The sequence below is a fragment of the Hyperolius riggenbachi genome, chromosome 2, assembly GCF_040937935.1.
Source record: "Hyperolius riggenbachi isolate aHypRig1 chromosome 2, aHypRig1.pri, whole genome shotgun sequence".
Lineage (NCBI taxonomy): Eukaryota > Metazoa > Chordata > Amphibia > Anura > Hyperoliidae > Hyperolius > Hyperolius riggenbachi.
This window is the reverse complement of record NC_090647.1, coordinates 211,856,161-211,876,537: the sequence shown is the minus strand read 5'-3', so window position 1 is coordinate 211,876,537 and position 20,377 is coordinate 211,856,161. Positions and strand designations below refer to the sequence as shown.

The window sequence follows — 20,377 nt, the reverse complement described above, 5'->3', positions numbered from 1 at the left end:
ATTACTTCCGCTTTGCATAGAAATACTATGCATGCAGATGTGAGCTGCGAGGGCATCTTGTGGCCAAGTAGTAAAATTACACCTGGAAATGAAAATTTCCAGTTAATGAAATTTTTTTACTTTTCAAATTAGTCCCTTACCTCCCTCACTCCCCAATAGCTACACAATTTTTTTTTAAATTACAAAAAATACAAAAAAATACATAGTTACCTTAGGGACTGAACTTTTTTTTAATATGTATGTGGTAAGGTATATTACTGTTATTTTTTTTCTTTATAGATTTTTTTTTTTTTTTTTTTAAGGCCTGGTTCACATCTGCGTTTGCCAAAGGAACCATGGTCCGTTCCTCTGAACGGACAAAAAAATGCTGCAGGACCTAATTTTCCTACACCGCTTTGCTCAGCGGAACGGAAACTGAAGGTTTTGCAGCTACATAGTAACAAATGGAAACCTGACAGTTTACAGCACACTGGCTGTAAAAACTGACAGTTTTTCCTGATCCTGATGGCTGGATCCATACGTCCGGCTCCGCAAAAAAAGCTAATGTGAATCGGACCTTAAAGAGTGTCAAAAACCCATCTTTTTATTTAAAGGAATACTATCGATACCCAAGTGTTCTAAAATGACAGTGTGCAAATAATGTCTAAGTAGCTGTGTAAACATTTTCCTACTTTTCATGTTAAATATCAGAGGCAAAAACTGTAATTTTATTGAGGGTAGGATTTAGCTATATTGGGACAAATCAATTGCAGAATTGTCTGCTTCAATGCACAGCCAGAGTTGCATATCAGACTACAGAACGAAAATATCAAACTCTGAAAGCAAAAAACAGTATGAAAAGCTGTGACAATTAGTTACATTTCCTCTGCTCTCTTCAGACACTTCAGTCAGAAACACAGGACACAGGAGCTGCAGCTGTTGGGAGCTCTCTCTCTCTGTCACACACAGAGCTACACATAGTTAACTGATCAAGTGTGAGGGGAATTTCCCCTCTCCTCATGGCTCAGTCAGCCGTCAGTTTTGGCATCAGTAAAGATTGAAAGCTTTTTGCTAACAGTAAACAAAGAAGTTGCTACTAAAATGTATACACCAGTACTTAGCAGCACTTCCCAAACAATTCCTGTGTCAATTGAAAAAAATATGTGTATCGATAGTATTCCTTTAACAAAATTGTTTAACATAATAGCCCTAACTAAACCGCCGCATTTCCGATGCTGTAAACTATCTAAATTCCCCCTTCCTTCTCCCCTGCAAAATCCACGACTTTCTTGGTTGTGGATTTTGCTTCCCTAAGCATTTCTGTGTGAGGCAGGGCTATGAGCTGCAGCCCTGCCTCACACTCGTCTGTCAGCGGTAGATCTCTGCCTCTCCCCCGCCCCTCTCAGCGAAGGAAGACTGAGGGGTGGGGGAGAGGCGTCAATCCAGGCTGACAGATCAAGAAAGTTGTGGATATGCGGGGGGAGGGGGAGGGGGGAGTTAGGGGGGATTTAGTTAGATTTCAGCGGCGGTTTAGGTAGGGCTAGCATGTTAACCACTTAACGACCGGGGCTGGTTTCTCCGATTTGTGCTGCGTGGGCTCTCCAGCCCGCAGCACAGATCGTGTAAAAAGCAGGGTGATCAGACTTCCCCCCCCCCCCCCTTTTCCCCCACTAGGGGGTTGACCTGCTGGGGGGGGGGTCTGATCGCCGCCGCTCTGTCGCCGAGCGGGGGGCTCCTCAAAGCCCCCCTCCGCAGCAATTCCTAGCCTCCCTGTCCTTCCCTCCCTCCCCTCCTTCCTATGGGCAGCACAGGACGGAGATCCGTCCTGTGCTGCCTCTGATAGGCCAATCAGAGGCCGGGGATCGTCGATCTCCTTTACAACGCTGCTGCGCAGCAGCGCCGTATGATGTAAACACAGGGGATTTCTTCCCTGCATGTTTACATTTAGCCTGCGAGCCGCGGTCGGAGGCTCGCAGGCTGTTCATGGAGACACCCTCCGTGAACTGACATGGAAACCCACAAACGACCAGCCGCCGCCTATCGGCATTAGCTGGTCGTTATGTGGTTAAACACATTTTTTTAAATAAAAAGATGATTTTTCTGACACTTCAGTGTCTCTTTAAAGGATACCCGAGGTGACATGATGAGATAGACATGTGTTTGTACAGTACCTAGCACACAAATAACTATGCAGTGTTCCTCTGCCTGAAAGAGTTAAAGTGAACCAGAGACTAAGCTCCCTCATGTATTTTACCATATATATCAGTGGGAACATTAGAGAAAGCACCTACCCTGCTCTCTGTTTCATTATTCACTGTTCAGCTTGCTTCTTATCAGCCCTGATAAAATCCCTGACAGAGCATTTAGTCTGGCTTTGCTCTGGAATCATTATAGCCGAGTCTGTCTCCTCTGATCTCTTCTCAAGCCTAAGCCTACCCCCTTCTGTCTCTGCTCAGGAATCATTATAACTGAGTCATTACAGAAAAGCCAGACTGAATGCTCAGTTGGGGATTTTATCAGGGCTGATAAGAAGCAAGCTGAACAGTGAAGAATGAAACACAGAGCAGGGTAGGGGTTTTCTCTTATGTTCCCACTGATATATATGGTAAAATACATGAGGGTTATGCGTCTCTGGTTCACTTTAAACATCAGGTATGTAAGTGGAAGTTCCTGTCTGAGTCAAGACTGGGTCAGACTACAGTGTGACCCTTACTGATAAGAAATTACAACTATAAAACACTTTTCGAGCAGGAAAGAGATAAAAGGTCAATAGTTCATAGATTTTAGCTCTGGCATACTGTACATCAATAAATGTCATTGAGCAAAAACCAGTAAAAACTTAAGTAGATTTATATATTAAATAAAACTGGAATATCTAAAAAAAAAAAAAGTAATTTTTAGGAGAAGGCTACATACAATTGTTTTTTTCATTAGTGTAATTACACCTAGGGTGTCCTTTAAGTGGCCCCTCAGTTCCTTTAGCTTCCCCTCTGTTGTGCTGCTTTTGCCCCTCCTTTAAAAAAAGCTGTGACATGGTTGGGTTGCAGCTACGGCGTATGCTCTGTCCCATCGACACACCTCCTCGATTGCGCTCCCGAGCGGCTGTGCACGGCATCCATGGCTCGAAGTGTTCCACGTATCCCTGGTTACAGTTCTTTCCAAACTACACATAACACTCCTGGTCACGGCTGCTGTGCACAATGTATTTATGTATAAAAATATTATTGCACACATAGAACATTCCAATAAGCATCATTGTCACGCTTAGATAATCTTACTGATGGTAATTCTATCCTTAATTGTGAGGAGATTACTGAGGATTTATTTGGGGAAAAAAAGAGTGAGAAATATGTTATTTCAAATACAGTACTCACAAATACTGTAATTAAGATTTTGCATTTTCTTCCACTTGCAGTACATTTACAATATTGGCCTTTTCAATCAAGGGGATTGCTGTACATTTATTGTTGGAAAGGCCACGTGTTATGCAGCCATACCACTCTCCTGAGTTTTGTTTTCTGACTTTGGATGTAGTCCAGACAAAACTTCTGACTACTTTCGCAGTCAATCTATGACCATGCACCTTCCCCTTCAGTTAATATCCTAGACCTAGTCTAGCCTCTGCACCCAGTGTCGGGATTTTTCCCCCCTTCCTTCATTATTTTTGACCTTATTGGACCTGAATAAAGTCGAGCATCTAGTTAATAATGACAGAGAGTGCTAAATTGTATGCAGCTTTACGATCTGCTTACAGGGTTTCTTCAACCTTAATATAAATCCTTACATTTCACCAAACCTGTCCCTGACTATAACTGTTAAAATTATTCATAACCCTTCAATTTATCATTAACCCTTACCCAATTGTTTCAAGGCCGATTCACATGCTAGGTTAAAGTGGACCTGAACTCAGAACGTCATCTCTGCTCTAAAAGTGTTCGGCTAAGTATTCTGGGTTTTTATGAATCTGCTCACAACACTTCTGTTTAGAAATTACTTTGTGACTAGACTCACTCATTGATTTTGACCTGTTTCTTTCTTTCCTTAGCGGATGTAGCCCAGCAATTCCAGTACGCAGTCCGTGTGATTGGCAGCAATTTTGCTCCAACTGTTGAAAGGGATGAATTTCTTGTAGCTGAAAAAATTAAAAAAGAATGTAAGTGCTGTGTTTGTTTTCATTCATTACTTTGCTAATAATGGAAATATGAGCTGAAATGGCAAGTGTGTTAAATCAGAATCCACTATGTTTTCTGATGGACTAATTCAAGACTTTTATCTTTCCACTTCAGTCTACAGTCAGTTTTTATTTTATAGTAATAGCAGATGATTCATATTATGGTTTGCCAACACCACTAAATTTGGGGACAGCATGCCAGCCCCCAGACTCTCATTCCTTTCTGTAATCTGTTATCATCCATAACAGAAGTACTGTGTGGGAGTGTCTCAAATGGACGGGATGACTATTGTATTACATGCAGTAATATCACATACCCTGTTTCAGTGCACAAGCCTTGCACGATTATGTGCATGTGCACATATGTACTACTTCCTGTCTGCGGCTAGCTACAGTAGCCTCTAATAAGCTGCGTCTGATGGGTCATTTGTCAGCGGAGTTGGATACATACATTCAATTTTTATTGCCTAATGAGTGACTAATTTTACCACCTCCAGGTAGTAAAAAGAGCTTACTTACGCAATCTGTTTATAGTATTCAAAATCTATTGGTCCAATCAGAATTGGTTGTGTGTGCCAGGCTTTAGCAGTGGTGTGTGATCGCAGTACAAGCGCATGGAGCAAGTGTAGTGAACTCTATGCCCTTTTTGATTGTGTAAACAAAGACTGTGATTATTATGCATACAATATTTTATATTGTCTGTTGATCTTAAAGAGGAGCTGCCAGCACCTGCCTAATTTTATTTAAACAATTATTGTACACTTTTTTTTTTTAAATCCAATAAACTTCATTTCACTTTTCAAATATCACTGTGTGTGTGTCTCCTATATGATATATTTAACTGGCTTTTTTATCGTAACAACCAACAATTTATACAGGAAAATCACAACGATTAACAAGGTTTCCCAAACATTCGCACCCCACTGTAATTCTTTTGGAGCTCACTGTGTTTATGCTAATTAAAAAGAAAAAAATATGGCTGAGGGGAAAGCGACTTGCTCTTTCTAAAGGGGCCCATACACTGGTCAATTTCTGCCATTGATTGACGGCTGATTCGACTGCTCTGATCGAATCGGCTAGAAATCGATGCAGCAGGAAGCATGATTGATTAGCTGATTTCGATTGATTTACTTAATCGGGTCAGATGGAAAATCTAGGTCGATCGTCTTCTGACAGCCAATCGATGGCCCATAGAGTTGCATCTGACAGGAATCTATCTGATGGTTGAATCTGCTGCAAATATATGTATATCTCCATTTAAAAAAAGCTTCTTTCTTTCAAGTTGCACTGTATTAAAATGTGCAGTCTGGAAGCAGATGGGGCTTTAAACTACCAAATGAGATTTATCTCCTATTAAAGATTTGTAAGTTTGAGGTGGACATCTTACATAATATACAGTTCAGTAACCTTTTCCTTCTTCTGCAGTTGTGCGCCAGAGAAGAGAAGCAGATGGTGCTCTATTTTCAGAGCTCCATAGGAAACTCCAGTCACAAGTAAGTGCAGGATGTTGCATAGACATTGTTTAGTTGTAATGTCATTTCATCCTTCTTTAAATGATGGGTGCAAAACGACCGGATTCTAAAGACCTTTAAAATGCTTCCCCCTGAACCAGCAGCCTGGTATCTTGGTCAAATGCTTTTCTGGAAGCATACAGAAAATAATTCTGCTATCTTCGGCAGTGTTTCCCATCATTCCCTCTGTGCGTCACATTTTTGACCCCCACAGGATGTGGAAGTGCCATGGTTACCACTCAAACGCTGCAGGTTGCATCCAGGAAAAAAATTAGGATGCGTAACAATGCGATCGTACAGGTTAAATAAGTGATGTGGCTTTTATTTATTGCCACAAAGACCTCTGTGTGACCTGGCCCTTATGCGATATTCCTGGTTTTAGATCTGGTCAATTTTGTAAAAATTGTTCATTATACACAGGCAAGTTTTTTTTTTTTCTTGATTTACAGCAGTGTATGCATTTATGTATATGTGGCTTTTTTATTTTGTTTTATTATCTCTCTGACTTAAGAACCAATGGAACTATGGTATGCTGTGCTTAAACACGCCACTGATTCATCAAGGAACGACCGCATGTAGCTAATTCCTTCAGTTTATATGTAAATAATGCTTGTTAATGGTGTTCTACTCTAACCAGTCAGAAGGCTTCGCTTTGTGCAGTGTTATGCTCCCAGTGGGGAGGTTTAATGATGCATTGATTGGGTGATGCACTTTTAATGCACAGCTTAATGGCATTATTTTGAAGATTTTAGTGGAATTTTTTTTATAGGCTGTATCTTTCTGCTGTGTAAGTCTAATGGACCATCTCTTCTGTAGACATAGGAAGGGCATTTCTGCTATTATAAACGCGGTGGTTTTTCTGCTGTTATTTTAAACCATCAAATCCTTTTAGCATCCTTGATCATAGGAAACCTCTTGCAAAGAATAGATTTTTGTATTTGATTTTTTTTCCCATTACAGGCTCAACTCTTTAGTGATCATTCTTATTTATAGAGCCATTTGGTTTACTATGCTGCTGATTTATCGAATGCCCTTTTCACGTTTAGAGCCTCTTTTTTTTAACAGCTAGTGTTTTTTGTTTGAAGGGTAAAGATTGATTACAGAAAATAACTAAAATAAATGTATGTATTTGATTATTTATTCTTTGACCTTGGTCCAAATGCATATTAAAAGCTTATGCATGTGAGATCATAGAACAGCGACAATGCTTATAGTAATCTTGTATTTTCTCAATTTCCCAGGGTGTATGGGGAACATATTAATCTATATAAGCTGTGGTCAATTGGCAAGCAGAGGGGTCCTATGCTGAGGCCCCTGATGTCAGAGAGCAGAACATTAGTGTCCATGCCATGCACACATCATTACTGTTCCTATGTGTGGCCTTCTGTATGCGTCCTTTGCACCTAATCCACCTGAAATTGGTGCCCTCTTGATCTCATCCCATTGCATACAGTGTCCTCTGTGCTCTTCACTCATAAGTGCTCTCTCCCCTGTGACCAGTGCTGCTTTGTGCCTTATTATCTTCGTAGGCAGCATGGTGGTGTAGTGGTTAGTATGCTTACCTTGCAGCGCTGGGTCCCCGGTTCAAATCCCAGCCAGGGCACTATCTGCACGGAGTTTGTATGTTCTCCCCATGTCTGTGTGGGTTTCTTTTGGGCTCTCCAGTTTTCTCCCACATCACAAAAACATACAGATAAGTTAATTGGCTTCCCCTTAACATTGGCCCTAGACTACGATACATGCACTACACGATACACACAGACATATAACTATGGTAGGGATTAGATCGTGAATCCCTCTGAGGGATAGAAAGTGACCAGGCAGTATACTCTGTACATCGCTGTGGAAGATATTGGTGCTATATAAATACTAAATAATAATAATGTGCAGTTCCTCTGAGCCCTCGCCTCATTATCATTTGCCTCATTCTGTAAATGCTGCCCTCTTAGTGTCTTGTGTGCCCCCTCCCTCTAAGATTACTGCCATTTAGTGTTCCTCTGTACCCAGTAAACTCTGTTCCCTTTCTACCTGTAATTGTTGTCCACAGTGCCCTTTCCCTCTGTAATTCTCACGTCTGGCTCCCTCTGTGTCTCCTGTTCCCATGTAATTGGCATCCTCTATTCCCCCAATATTTCAGTTTGTGTCCCCATTTAAGTGCTTCCTGTCCAGTAAATTCTTTTTTTTTTTCTTGGGACTCACTACTTTCATGTTAATTCTGCTGTAAACTCCTTTCCTTCTGCCCTACTACAGCCCAGACTTCTGCTGTAGGGCTCACTCTCATACAGGTCCTGGCTGCTTCCATCTTTATTGGTGGCCCTGTGTCATGTGAAAGATCTTATGAACTAGTATAGTTAAGGAAGCTATAGAGTGGTCCACTTTCATCCATGATGTCAAAACCTGCTGGAGGGTGAACTCTGCATTGGAATTTGGCTGCTGCAGGGGAAATGGAACACGTAAGAGATTGATGGAGAGGTGTTCGGAATGTGAAGAGAGCAGCCGAGGCCTAGTGCGATTTGGCCAACTTTGGAAAGAGCCTCCCTAGATTCTTTAATATGTGACATGTATCAGAATTTTATCTCTTTGCCTTGTTTTCAGGCATGAAAAGATGTTCGATATTAAAGTGGACCCAAATTAAAAATACGAGATTTCAGAAATAAAATCTATTTTCTATATTATAATAATAAATAGCAGCCTTTTTTCAGCTGTATGATGACACATATAAAATATTTTACATTTATTGGAGGAACCCCTCCCTTCCTTTCATATTGCCAGGACAGAATCCGGCAAACTGTTGGAGTAGGTGGTGTCCAGCAAAGAAGGAATTGCTAATGGCTGCCACCTGTATAACCCTAGTTAAGAAAATAGAAGGGTGAAAAGCATGCACTGAAATGCTCATAGGCTTGAAGGATTGTTTATTTATCTTTGTATGTGTCAGAGTGGTGCAGCTAAATATTTTGAATTAACCTCCTTGGCGGTTAATTGTTTCTGCAAAAATTGCAGAAATCCAATTTTTTAAATTTTCTTTTTTTTTATGTTTCATGTAAAGCTACCAGAGTGGTAGCTACATCAAACTCCACTAGAGGGCGCATGTGTCCCTCTAGTTCGATCGTCGCCGGCAACAATAGCAAACAGGGGAACGCGTATATAACGCGATCCCCTGTTTGGCTTCTCCTGTCGCCATGGCGACGATCGGAATGACGTCATGGACGTCAGCCAACGTCCTGACGTCAGACGTCTCCGATCCAGCCCATAGCGCTGCCCGGAACTCATTGGTCCGGGCAGCGCAGGGCTCTGGTGGGGGGGGGGGGGGCCTCTTGCGCCGCTGCGTGCGGGCCATTGCCGCAGAGCGGCGGCGATCAAGCTGTACGCGCGGCTAGCAAAGTGCTAGCTGCGCGTACAGCACTTTACAGTATCAAAATCGCCCCACCAGGGGCTGAGATCTCCCCCTGCGCGGCATAGCCCGAGCTCAGCTCGGGCTTACCGCCAGGGAGGTTAAAAAAAATGTTTGGATTGGGTCCGCTTTAAGGGCTTGAACACACTGTCACAAAGCTGAGCTTATTTCATCAACATGTCTCTGTGCAATACACAAAGGACATCAGAGTGCATAGTCAAAACTGTCTGATGGGCACACTTAAAGTGAACCTCCGGACTAAAAATCTACTCAGCAGAACTGAAAAGGCTTGGTGTTTTCTTTAACAGTTTCACAGCATCAGAACTTTGTTTTTCTTACCAAAGCATCATTTTTAGCTGCATTTTTAGCTAAGCTCCACCCATCAAAGAAAACTGCCCGGGCTTTTTTCCCCTGATGCTGTGCACATAGGGATTTCCTATGTTCACGTTGCCTAGCAACTAGGAGGTGTAATCGGCACACAGGACAGTTGGAACTGTGTCTCATGCTCCCTGTCACCTTCTTTCAACCAAAAAGATGGCTGCCCTCATGAAATCAAACATTTGCCTGTTCTTTTAAAACATGGTGGGTAAAAGATTATATTACCTATCTATTTTAATTAACATGACTAATGTAACTTAATGACAGTATGTTTGTTTAGGCTGAAGTTCCTCTTTAAAGAGAAACTGTGACCAAGAATTGAACTTCATCCCAATCAGTAGCTGATACCCCCTTTTACATGAGCAATCTATTCCTTTTCACAAACGGATCATCAGGGGGCTCTGTATGGCTGATATTGTGGTGAAACCCCTCCCACAGGAAGTTCTGAGAACCATGGTCCTGACAGTTTCCTGTCTGTGAACCTTGTTGCATTGTGGGAAATGGCTGTTTGCAGCTGTTTTCAACTGCCAAAAATACAAGCAGCATCATCTTCCAGTGACATCACTTGCCAGCAGTAAAAATTTCACCATGTGATATATGTCAGAATGTAAATCGGGGAGGAAAGCTTTTACAATGGGCAAACACTGACTATATCATTTACACATAATTATTGTAAAAATTAAGCACTTTTTTATTACATTATTTTCACTGGAGTTTCTCTTTAAATGCTGCACTGAAGTTCATTCTGACAGTGCACTGCTGCATGCATTTTGTGTATAATGCAGTGCTTTCCCATTCTGTATAGTTGAATGGTGTCAGTGCTGCAACACAGAGCAATGTAAGTGCAGAGCATTTGTGTAAAATTAACAGGCTTTTGCAGAGCAATGTGAGAGAATGCCTAGGCAATAATAGTACTTTATAATAGTGCTTGAATGGCAATACAGGCTACAGCAATCCTATCAACCTATGAAACCAATCACTTGTAGTATGGATTGTATAATTAAATTGTAAGGTGTGTGGCTGGCTCAAGGCAATCAAGCCAGCTAATATGCTAGAGATGGTCAATGGGATACAAATAATTCAGGCTTCTATGCATATTTAAAGGACCACTATTGCGGAAAATAGTAAAATGTAATATGCATGTAAACACATAAAAATAAGAAGTACAGTATGTTTCTTCCAAAGTAACGAGATATAAATGACTTTTCTCCTATGTGGCTGTCACTTACAGTAGTCAGTAGAAATTTGATGGAACTGACAGGTTTTTGGTTAGACCATATCTGTATGGGGGAGTCTCCGTATTTATTTTTATTCTGTACAAAAGCACTCGCTCAAAAGGATCCATAAAAAGATGCAAGGCAACACATATACTCGCTGTTCTAACACATATACCTGTTTGCACACTATTCAGTTGGACTGAGCAACTTCTGTTCACTAAGTGCTTTTAAAAATTTTGAAAACCCAGAAAATCACACATGAGAAGATGGGCTAATCCAAAACCTGCCAGTTCTGTCAGCTTTCTACTACCTACTGTAAGGCCCAGTGCACACCAAAACCGCTAGCAGATCGTCAAAACGCTAGCGGTTTTGGGAGCAGAGGCAGATATTTGGCCGGGTGCACACCAAGCGGATTTTGTATGCGATCCACCAGCCGCATCAGCCAGTGAAAACGCTTGGCTATTGTATTTCAATGTGTGGTGCACACCGGCAGTTTGAGGTTTTTTAGCAAACCGCAAACGCGCAGCAGGAGGCGCGTTTGCGGCTTGGCAAAAACCTCAAACCGTCGGTGTGCACCATCCCATTGCAATACATTAGCCAAGCATTTTTCCAGGCGGATGCGGCCGGCGGATCGCTCCAAAAACCGCTCGGTGTGCACTGGGCCTTAGTGACAGCAACAAAGGAAAAAAGTAATTTCACACTCTCTCTGGGAGAAATATACTAATGTGTGTTCATGTATTTTTCAATTTTTCGTGATAATGGTCTTTTAATGAAGATTGTATGTTGCTTGGATTTGGTCCCGTGAGATTCATAGGCCCACCTTCTGTTTGAAGAACTAGCGCTTTGTACACAAAAGTAGATCACCTTTTCTAAGAGCTTGTGATTTGAAAAGCTCTTAATAATGTAATGCTGTGTCTTTGATCCGACTTGAGGGATTTTTTTTTTAAATCACTCATGGCATTACTTTACATTTAAAAATGAGAAAAGCGCTGCCAGCGGGTCCCAGACCTAATGGTGGCCATGTTAAATCATTTCGACTGATCCAAATTTTTGATTGGAAGTTTTGAAAAAATTGATCGCTTTAACACAAGTGTGTTTGAGATGATAGTAAATGTTGAAAAAGTTGGGTGATTAGAAAACTGTTCCAATTGTGTGTAGGTTCTTCATGTTAGGATGTGGTTGGTAACCAAGTAGCGAGTCTTCATATACGCAAGGCAGAATCAGGTAAAAAGGGCACTGGAGCCCTTATGGGAAAAAAAGGCACCGGCATAGGCGCCTATAATAAAAGTCGCGATTAGTGGCAGAAGAAGGAAATGTATAACTTTTTAAAATGCTAAAACGTGCCCAATTAGCAGCAAGCACTGCAAATATCCGCACCCAGAGGAGCCAGATAGAATCGCGGGTGCCATTGCATAGCGGGCATCCCGGGCACCCAAATTTCACATCTTCGCAGCATATGTGGTTTTGCATTGGAGGGGGGCCAGGGTTAAGGTTTAGGACTAGGGGATAGGGTTAGGTACCACCAGGTGGCGGTCTTAGGGTTAGGAACCACAAGGGTCTTGGACTTGGGCATCACGAGGGGGGCAAGGTACCGGAACGGGGGGTTTCTTAGGGTTAGGCACCATCCAGGAAGCGTTGTGTGTGAGAGTAGGGTTTGGTTTAGCTATAGTATAATATCAGTAAATATTACCGACACTTTACTATGGAATCCAGCAGTAGATCACTATAGTGATGGTCTACTAGCGGCAATCCCCTGCGCCCTTTTTTCCAGGCGCCTTTATTTCATGTTTTTATAACAAGGGTTTTGGCCAGCACTCTTATATTTTAATATTTATTAATCATAAGCACATTTTCCAGTGTTTAAAGAGTCTCGAGGACCCCTTTTCTCAAGGAGTTTACAATAATAAGCCCTCGGGGACTCAATTGCAGCAGCCTCCCACACTGTGCACATCGCTAGTGTGAAAGGGGGGCCTACAAGTCCCTGAAGTTGTGGAAATTTGCTTATTAAATAAAATGTTTTGCAGAGTGCTGGCTTAATCTCAAGTGTACACTAAAGCTTCATAGAGATACTAGATTTCCATCTCACTGCAAAAATGTAGTGTTTGTTATTACATTGTGTATTTTGTTTAGTTATTTCGGTGAGCTCAGTTGCAGCCTGTCTGTTCAGTGATGGTTACTAAAATTGTCACCTGGAACCTTCACCAATGGTCTTTTTCTGACATCAGTACCTGTTGAATGGTTTGTACACAGCTTAAATGCTAACAATGCAGTGTATTCCAGGAGTTAGTGACACTGTTTCTGCAGATGAACTCTTACCAACTATTCTGAGATGCAGAGCAGCTCCATCTTTTGTCAGATGATATGATAACCTGACACTAGCCTGAAACAATCCTGGCGGATCAAGTTATTGGCTGAATATTATATTATGTCAGGTGCAGTGAGTGAATGGCTGACAAAGCATCTGTTTTATTCTGCTGTTATGTGGCAGAGTAACTGTGCCTGACACAGTTATTGGTACTTTCTGTCAAACATTGCCAATATTGGAGCTAAAGGAGGTCAGGGAAGATTACTGTAGGTAGGTTAGTGGTAGAATGTATGTAAAGTGTTGGAGTCAGATTACCATTAGGTTGAGATCCTTGAGGTTTGGTGTTGAATTAAAATTTTCAAAACCAATGAGAAACCTTGTTTCAATTAGCAATTGAATTGTGTGTTAAAGTCCCAACATTCCTCAAGCATTTTATTTTCTGTTTTATTCATATTTTTTTTAATATGTGGCAGTGACCAAGTTATGTTCCGTATGTAATCCCCAGCAAATGTAAAATCATAATTCCGTTTTTTTTTATCATTTATGTTGCCATCGTCTACAGATATGGTGTGTTGGGACACCTGTGTGCATGTTAGTTGCCGCTTTGGCCAAGTTCTATCTTGCATGTATACGTAGCTTTAGCAATAGTATTTGACTTTAAAGAGCACCTCTGGCCAAAGAAAGGTCTGAATGGCAATACATATATGTAGTCTATGCACTGTGTAGTTAGATGAACATATAAAGTTAACATCTGGTACATCATAGTGGATAGAACAGACTCACATTATGGTATAGCTGTAGCAGCACTTCCTCCTTTATCCTCATGCTGAAGTACACACTCAGCATGTGTCCTCCCATCCAGCCTGGTTCCCTCCTCTGCCCCTCCCCCCCCCCCTTTCTTCCTGCCTGGATCAAATTACATCTCTTTTCACAGTGTATAGGAGAGAGAAGACACACAGCAGACGTGCTGCAACCTGTCTTATCATGTCTGTCTGCTATAATTCTTATTTCAGATGTCTGCCTGCCTGTTTGTATTAGATCATATCTCTTTTCACAGAGGTTGTAGGCTGGGAGAAGACTGGGAGGACATGGGAGGTGGAGTTATGACATCAATCCCCGTTATGACATCAATCCCCCAGCATCCTTTGCACCTATCTTTAGCAGAGAAAAAAAATGGCCGAGCCCGATTTCAGACAGGGGCTGGGAATTTCAAGACCATGTGTAGAATACAAACCCTGGGGGTGAGAAAATCACACTTTATTATGTGTGATTTTATATATTTTGGCAACTGCCTAGGTTTAAACCAAACTGTAATTTTATAATTTAGGTACTCTTTAAAAATACAGTAGTACTTTAATTTTTTACATCCAAAAAGCTGTGGAGTCAGTCGAGGAGTTGGAGCAATTTTTGGTACCTGGAGTCTGAGCCGGTGGTCTCAATAAACTGAGGAGTTGGATGATTTTTGTACAAACTCCACAGTCCTGATAAGGATTACACTAAGGGTCCTTTTACACTTAATCAGTTGCTCTCAGTTAAAACGGAAAGAAAACTGATTTTCAAAGTAAGTCCCATGTTTTCCTATGGCACCTTTCACACTTAACGCGTTTTAACTGAAATCTTCTTCCCAATGCACTGCTATGGAAAAAAACGCGTACTAACGCGTACCAACGCACACTAACGCATACCAACTGATTAAGTGTAAAAGGGGCCAAAGGAGTTGGAATCGAGGAGTCTGAGCCATTTTGCGTACCTGGCGTTTGGTGGTTTCATAAATTGAAATGTTGGATGATTTTTGTACAGACTCCACAGCCCTGATTTCTTCTACTGTACATTCAAAAACAATCAAGTAAATTTAAGGTGAAAGTCCCCCATGGCTATTTGACAAGGTGTAGGCGAGTGCAAGTTTGCTACTTTATTGACTACAGGATCACTTGACTGTTTTGCTTGCCTATACTGCTTTAGCTGTTAGAGGCATCTGACAGCTCACAGTCAGTTGACTGTGAGCTTGTAGTTGATTGCACTAATCAGGGGCATCAAAACTTTTTAGACTAAGGACCATATCATTCTTGAGATTGTTAGGGGGGGCCGAACTAGCAAAATCAAACACAATTTTGCCAACTGTCTCCGGTTCCTGCAAAAGGAAACCTATTGACCAGCAATAGTTCTCCCTCCAAAACTATAAGATAGATAGATAGATAGATAGATAGAGTTTTGGAGGGAGAACTATTGCTGGTCAATAGGTTTCCTTTTGCAGGAACCGGAGACAGTTGGCAAAATTGTTTGATTTTGCTAGTTCGGCCCCCCTAACAATCTCTCTAGAGGGCAGTGAGAGACAATAGCAGAGGACTTCTGTTTTCAGTTTCTATATATGCTGCTAGATGCCAAGTTCCCGGAAGAGGTTCTTCTACAGGAGGGGTGTCCATAGCGCATGTGCCAATTCCTGTTCTCCATCTACAGACTGTTTGATAAAATGAGATAGATATAATATGTAATAATAAAATATATATATATCACACACCACACACACTGGTTTGCAAAAGTATTCGGCCCCCTTGAAGTTTTCAACATTTTGTCATATTACTGCCACAAACTTGAATCAATTTTATTGGAATTCCACGTGAAAGATCAATACAAAGTGGTGTACACGTGAGAAGTGGAACGAAAATCATACATGATTACAAACATTTAAAAAAAAACTGTAACTGCAGAGTGGGGTGTGCGTCATTATTCAGCCCCCTGAGTCAATACTTTGTAGAACCACCTTTTGCTGCGATTACAGCTGCCAGTCTTTTAGGGTATGTCTCTACCAGCTTATCACATCTAGAGACTGAAATCCTTGCCCATTATTATTATTATTATTATTATTTATTGAATTTATAAAGCGCCAACATATTACGCAGCGCTGGACAATAAATATATACAATGATACAAGGTTGACAGACATAACAAGGTTATACAACATAGAACAAAGTTATAAATGCAAATTGTACAAAATACATGATCATGCAATATGGGCTGGTTAGGTAGGCCCAGTAATACAAGTGCAGGCTGTCATAGGACAGGAGTACATGATTCTGTAGATTACACTAGGGAATGGAGGACCCTGCCAGAGGCTTACAATCTAAGGGTGGGGTGGAAACACTAGGTGGGGCTGTTAAATATTCAGTAGAGAGTTACTGTGTGGTAGGAGGTGGGTAGGCCATCATAAAGAGGTGGGTGTTGAGGGCTTGCTTGAATGAGTTGAAAGAGGGAGCAAGTCTGATGGGTGGTGGAAGGGTGTTCCATAGGGTGGGGGCAGCTCTTGAGAAATCCTGCAGGCGGGCATGGGAGTGTGAAATGCGTGCGGTGGTGAGGCGAAGGTCGTTGGAGGATCGGAGGGGGCGACCGGGTGTATACCTGTGAACAAGCTCCGAGATGTAGGTAGGGCAGGTTTTGTGCACAGATTTATACGCCAGTCATAGAATCTTGAAAGTTATCCTGAAACGGATAGGGAGCCAGTGCAGGGATTCACAAAGGGGAGATGTGGATGCGGAGCGGTACGAAAAATGGATGAGTCTTGCGGCCGCGTTCATCACTGATTGCAGGGGGGCAGTGCGTTTCAAGGGGAGGATAGAAAGGAGGGCGTTACAGTAATCAAGTCGAAAGATTATGAGGGCATGGATGAGCAGTTTGGTCGTGTCCGGAGTTGAGAAGGGGCGGATCTTGGAGATATTACGGAGGTAGAAATTTTAGGCTCTGGTGATGATTTTGATGTGTGGGATGAAGGAGAGTTCAGAGTCCTAGGTGACACCCAGACAGCGGGCCTGGGAGGTAGGGTGAATGGTTGTTATCGATTGTTAGGTGTAAATCTGGGAGGGGTGTAGTAGCATGGGGTGGAAAGATCAGGAGTTCAGTTTTGTCTAGGTTAAGCTTCAGGAACCTAGCAGACATCCAGGAGGAAATTGCTGAGAGACACGTGGAGACCTTGTTTATGGTGGTGGATGAGAGATCGGGGGTATGGAGGTAAATCTGCGTGTCATCGGCATAGAGGTGATATTTGAAGCCCAGGGAGGAGATAAGCTTGCCAATTGAGGAAGTGTATATGGAGAAAATAAGGGGGCCCAGAACAGAGCCCTGGAGGACCCCAACTGCGAGGGGGGCAGCGGTTGAGGAAGAGCCATTGAAGGAAGTTGTGAAGGAGCAATTGGATAGGTAGGAGGAGATACAGGTCAAGGCAAGACCATGGATGCCCATGGACTGTAGTGATTGGAGGATGAGGGGGTGGTCAACAGTGTCAAATGCTGCAGAGAAATCGAAGAGCAGGATGGAATAACTGCCTTTGGCCCTGGCAAGGGTAAGGTCGTTGACCACCTTGGTGAGGTCTGTTTCAGTTGAGTGTGCAGGTCGGAATCCAGACTGTAGGGGTCAAGTAGGGTATTGGTGTTGATGTATTGGGTAATGCGTTGGTGGACTAGGCGTTCGAGGAGTTTAGAAGCATAGGGAAGGAGGGAGATTGGGCGGTAGTTTGAGGGTAGGGCTGGGTCGAGTGAGGGTTTTTTTTCAGCAGGGGAAGTACAGTGGCCTATTTGAATGCTTTAAGAGAAGGTGCCTGTGGAAAGGGAAAGATTGAACAAGGAGGTGAGGACTGGGGCCAGGTCAGGGAAGTGGGGACGAAGAGTATTTGTGGGTACAGGATCACAGGGGGAGGAGGAGGGGGGGAAGCCGCTAGCAGCAGGCTCATTCTTGCCCACTCTTCTTTGCAAAACAGCTCCAGCTCAGTCAGATTAGACATACAGCGTTTGAACAGCAGTTTTCAGATCTTGTCACAGATTCTCGATGGGATCTGGACTTTGACTGGGCCATTCTAACACATGGATATGTTTTGTTTTAAAACATTCCATTGTTGCCCTGGCTTTATGTTTAGGGTCGTTGTCCTTCTGGAAGGTGAACCTCCGCCCCAGTCTCAAGTCTTTTGCAGACTCTTAGAGGGTTGCTTTCAAGATTGCCTTGTATTTGGCTCCATCCATCTTCCCATCAATTCTGACCAGCTTCCCTGTCCCTGCTAAAGAGAAGCACCCCCAGAGCATGATGCTGCCACCACCATATTTGACAGTGGGGATGGTGTGTTCAGTGATGTGCAGTGTTAGTTTTCCACCCACATAGCGTTTTGCATTTTGGCCAAAAAGTTCCATTTTGGTCTCATCCGACCAGAGCACCTTCATCCACATTTGCTGTATCCCCCACATGGCTTTTGGCAAACTGCAAACAGGACTTCTTATGCTTTTCTGTTAACAATGGCTTTCTTCTTGCCACTCATCCATAAAGGCCAACTTTGTGCAGTGCACGACTAAAAGTTGTCCTATGGACAGATTCCCCCACCTGAGCTGTAGATCTCTGCAGCTTATCCAGAGTCACCATGGGCCTTTTGACTGCATTTCTGATCAGCGCTCTCCTTGTTCGGCCTGTGAGTTTAGGTGGACTGCCTTGTTTTGTTAGGTTTACAGTTGTGCCATACTCCTTCCATTTCTGAATGATCACTTGAACAGTGCTCCGTGGGATGTTCAAGGTTTTGGAAATCTTTTTGTAGCCTAAGCCTGCTTTACATTTCTCAATAACCTTATCCCTGACCTGTCTGGTGTGTTCTTTGGACTTCATGCTGTTGACGCACGCACGCACGCACGCACGCACGCACGCACACACACACACACACACACTTACTTACTTACTTACTTACTTACTTTGTAAAGTGTGGACTGTAGGGGTGTGGCGGGCTGCACACTAAACTGCAGCAGTGTCTTGTGCTCTCAGCCGCCACAGTGCATGCTGGGTGGGAGATGTAGTCCTTTGATGTGAGAACATTTCCTGGCTGGCTACTCACTTTGAAGGGCTGCATCTGGCTGGAAGCGCATTAAACATGCTGCTGCTCCTGCATGCCTGGCATGAGAACATAGCACAGCGCACACAAACTGGGTGCTAGGGAGCAGCCCTCCAAAGGTAAGCAATGCCTGTCACAACCCCTCCTCAATCCAACATACCACACTAGGTTCATTTGGTATATTTTTAGTCAGTGGTCAGTTTCCCTTTTAAAACACAGCTGCTGTTGGGGTGTTAATATGAAGTACTGTTTAGTGTAAAATACACACATATATATATACATTATTATTATTATTATTATTATTATTATTAATTGAATTTATAAAGCGCCAACATATTATGCAGCGCTGAACATACTGTATATACATACCTGCTCTGCTGCCATCACTCTCCTCTCTTGCAGTCACTCAGCCTGCACTCGGCAATGTCACCTCCTCTTCTATCTTCTTAGCTGGCACCTAGCTGCCTTCACACACCATGCTGCAGCATGCTGGGGTGCCTAAACCCCAGCCTATCAACTCTAGTGGCACCATTCTACCATTCACTGGGACATGAAGTGTAGGGGTGGAGCTACTGCGAGAGGGCAGGGCTACCACAAGAGGGGATGAGCTACTGTGGCCGTCCGCGAACATCAGGATGGGGCTGTATGCAATTAGATAGAGGAAGTGCGTCGGGGGAAACTGGAAAAGGCTCAGACTTAGGACACCACTGCCATAGGTGATCAAGCTGGAAGCCACAAATCCAGGTATGAGAAATAGCTGAAAGACAGTTATTCCCATGAAGTGGATCCATGGCTACTGGTTTTTATTATCTGCACTGTCCAACTGGGTTTTGTTTTTGTTAACCTGCTAGCGTGTTCCTGATTTCTGGATTCAAACCAGAGTACCTTGTAAGAAACCAATTTATATCTAGGAAAAACGAAGAGCTTCCCATAAGTATAATGGAAGGAATTGGCCCTAATCCAGAAAAAAACAAACCTTAGATTGTGAGCCCAGTAACTCATGGCAATAATCTGATGTACCGTGTAAAGCGTAGCAGGTGACTTTGTTCGGAGAAAGTAAGTCCCACTGTGCTGGCAGATGTATACATTGTGTACAGATCTCTAGCTCATGTACCAGACTTTTCTCGTGGAAATAAGATATGTGAATAATGGCATATCCTCTCTTTCACCTTTTTACTCCAGCAGGGTTAACTAGGGTTTTAATCTTGATACTTATTAAAGAGACTCTGAAGCATTATTAAAAATTGCTTTTTACCCTATATTCAACATGGGCAGGTTTGCCCCTGCTAAAACGCTGATATCCTGTGGCAGAACGAGGGGTCTTTACGCCCCAAATCCCCCCCCCCCCCTGCAAAATCCACGACCAACTTGATCGTAGATTTTGCTGCTCATGGCGGCAGGGCTAAAGGCTGTAGCTCTGCCTCCATGCACGTCTATCAGCCGGCGGATCTCCGCCTCTCCCCCGCCCCTCTCAGTGAAGGAGGACTGAGAGGGGCAGGGAGAGGCAGCGATCAGCGCTGATAGACGCGCTGAGAGGCAGGGCTGCGGCCATTAGCCCTGCCTCAACAGGA

The 20,377-nt window shown here is 42.9% G+C and overlaps 1 protein-coding gene across 1 annotated transcript in view; it reads left to right on the top strand.

Annotated features, from left to right (window-relative positions):
• Positions 1 to 20,377, top strand: part of TUBGCP3 (tubulin gamma complex component 3) — a 146,919-nt gene that overhangs the window by 15,028 nt on the left and 111,514 nt on the right. Inside the window, exons 2-3 of the mRNA XM_068268058.1 lie at positions 4,025 to 4,132; positions 5,576 to 5,643. Of these exons, the coding sequence (XP_068124159.1) occupies positions 4,025 to 4,132; positions 5,576 to 5,643 (176 nt within the window). The remainder of the gene's footprint in view (positions 1 to 4,024; positions 4,133 to 5,575; positions 5,644 to 20,377) is intronic.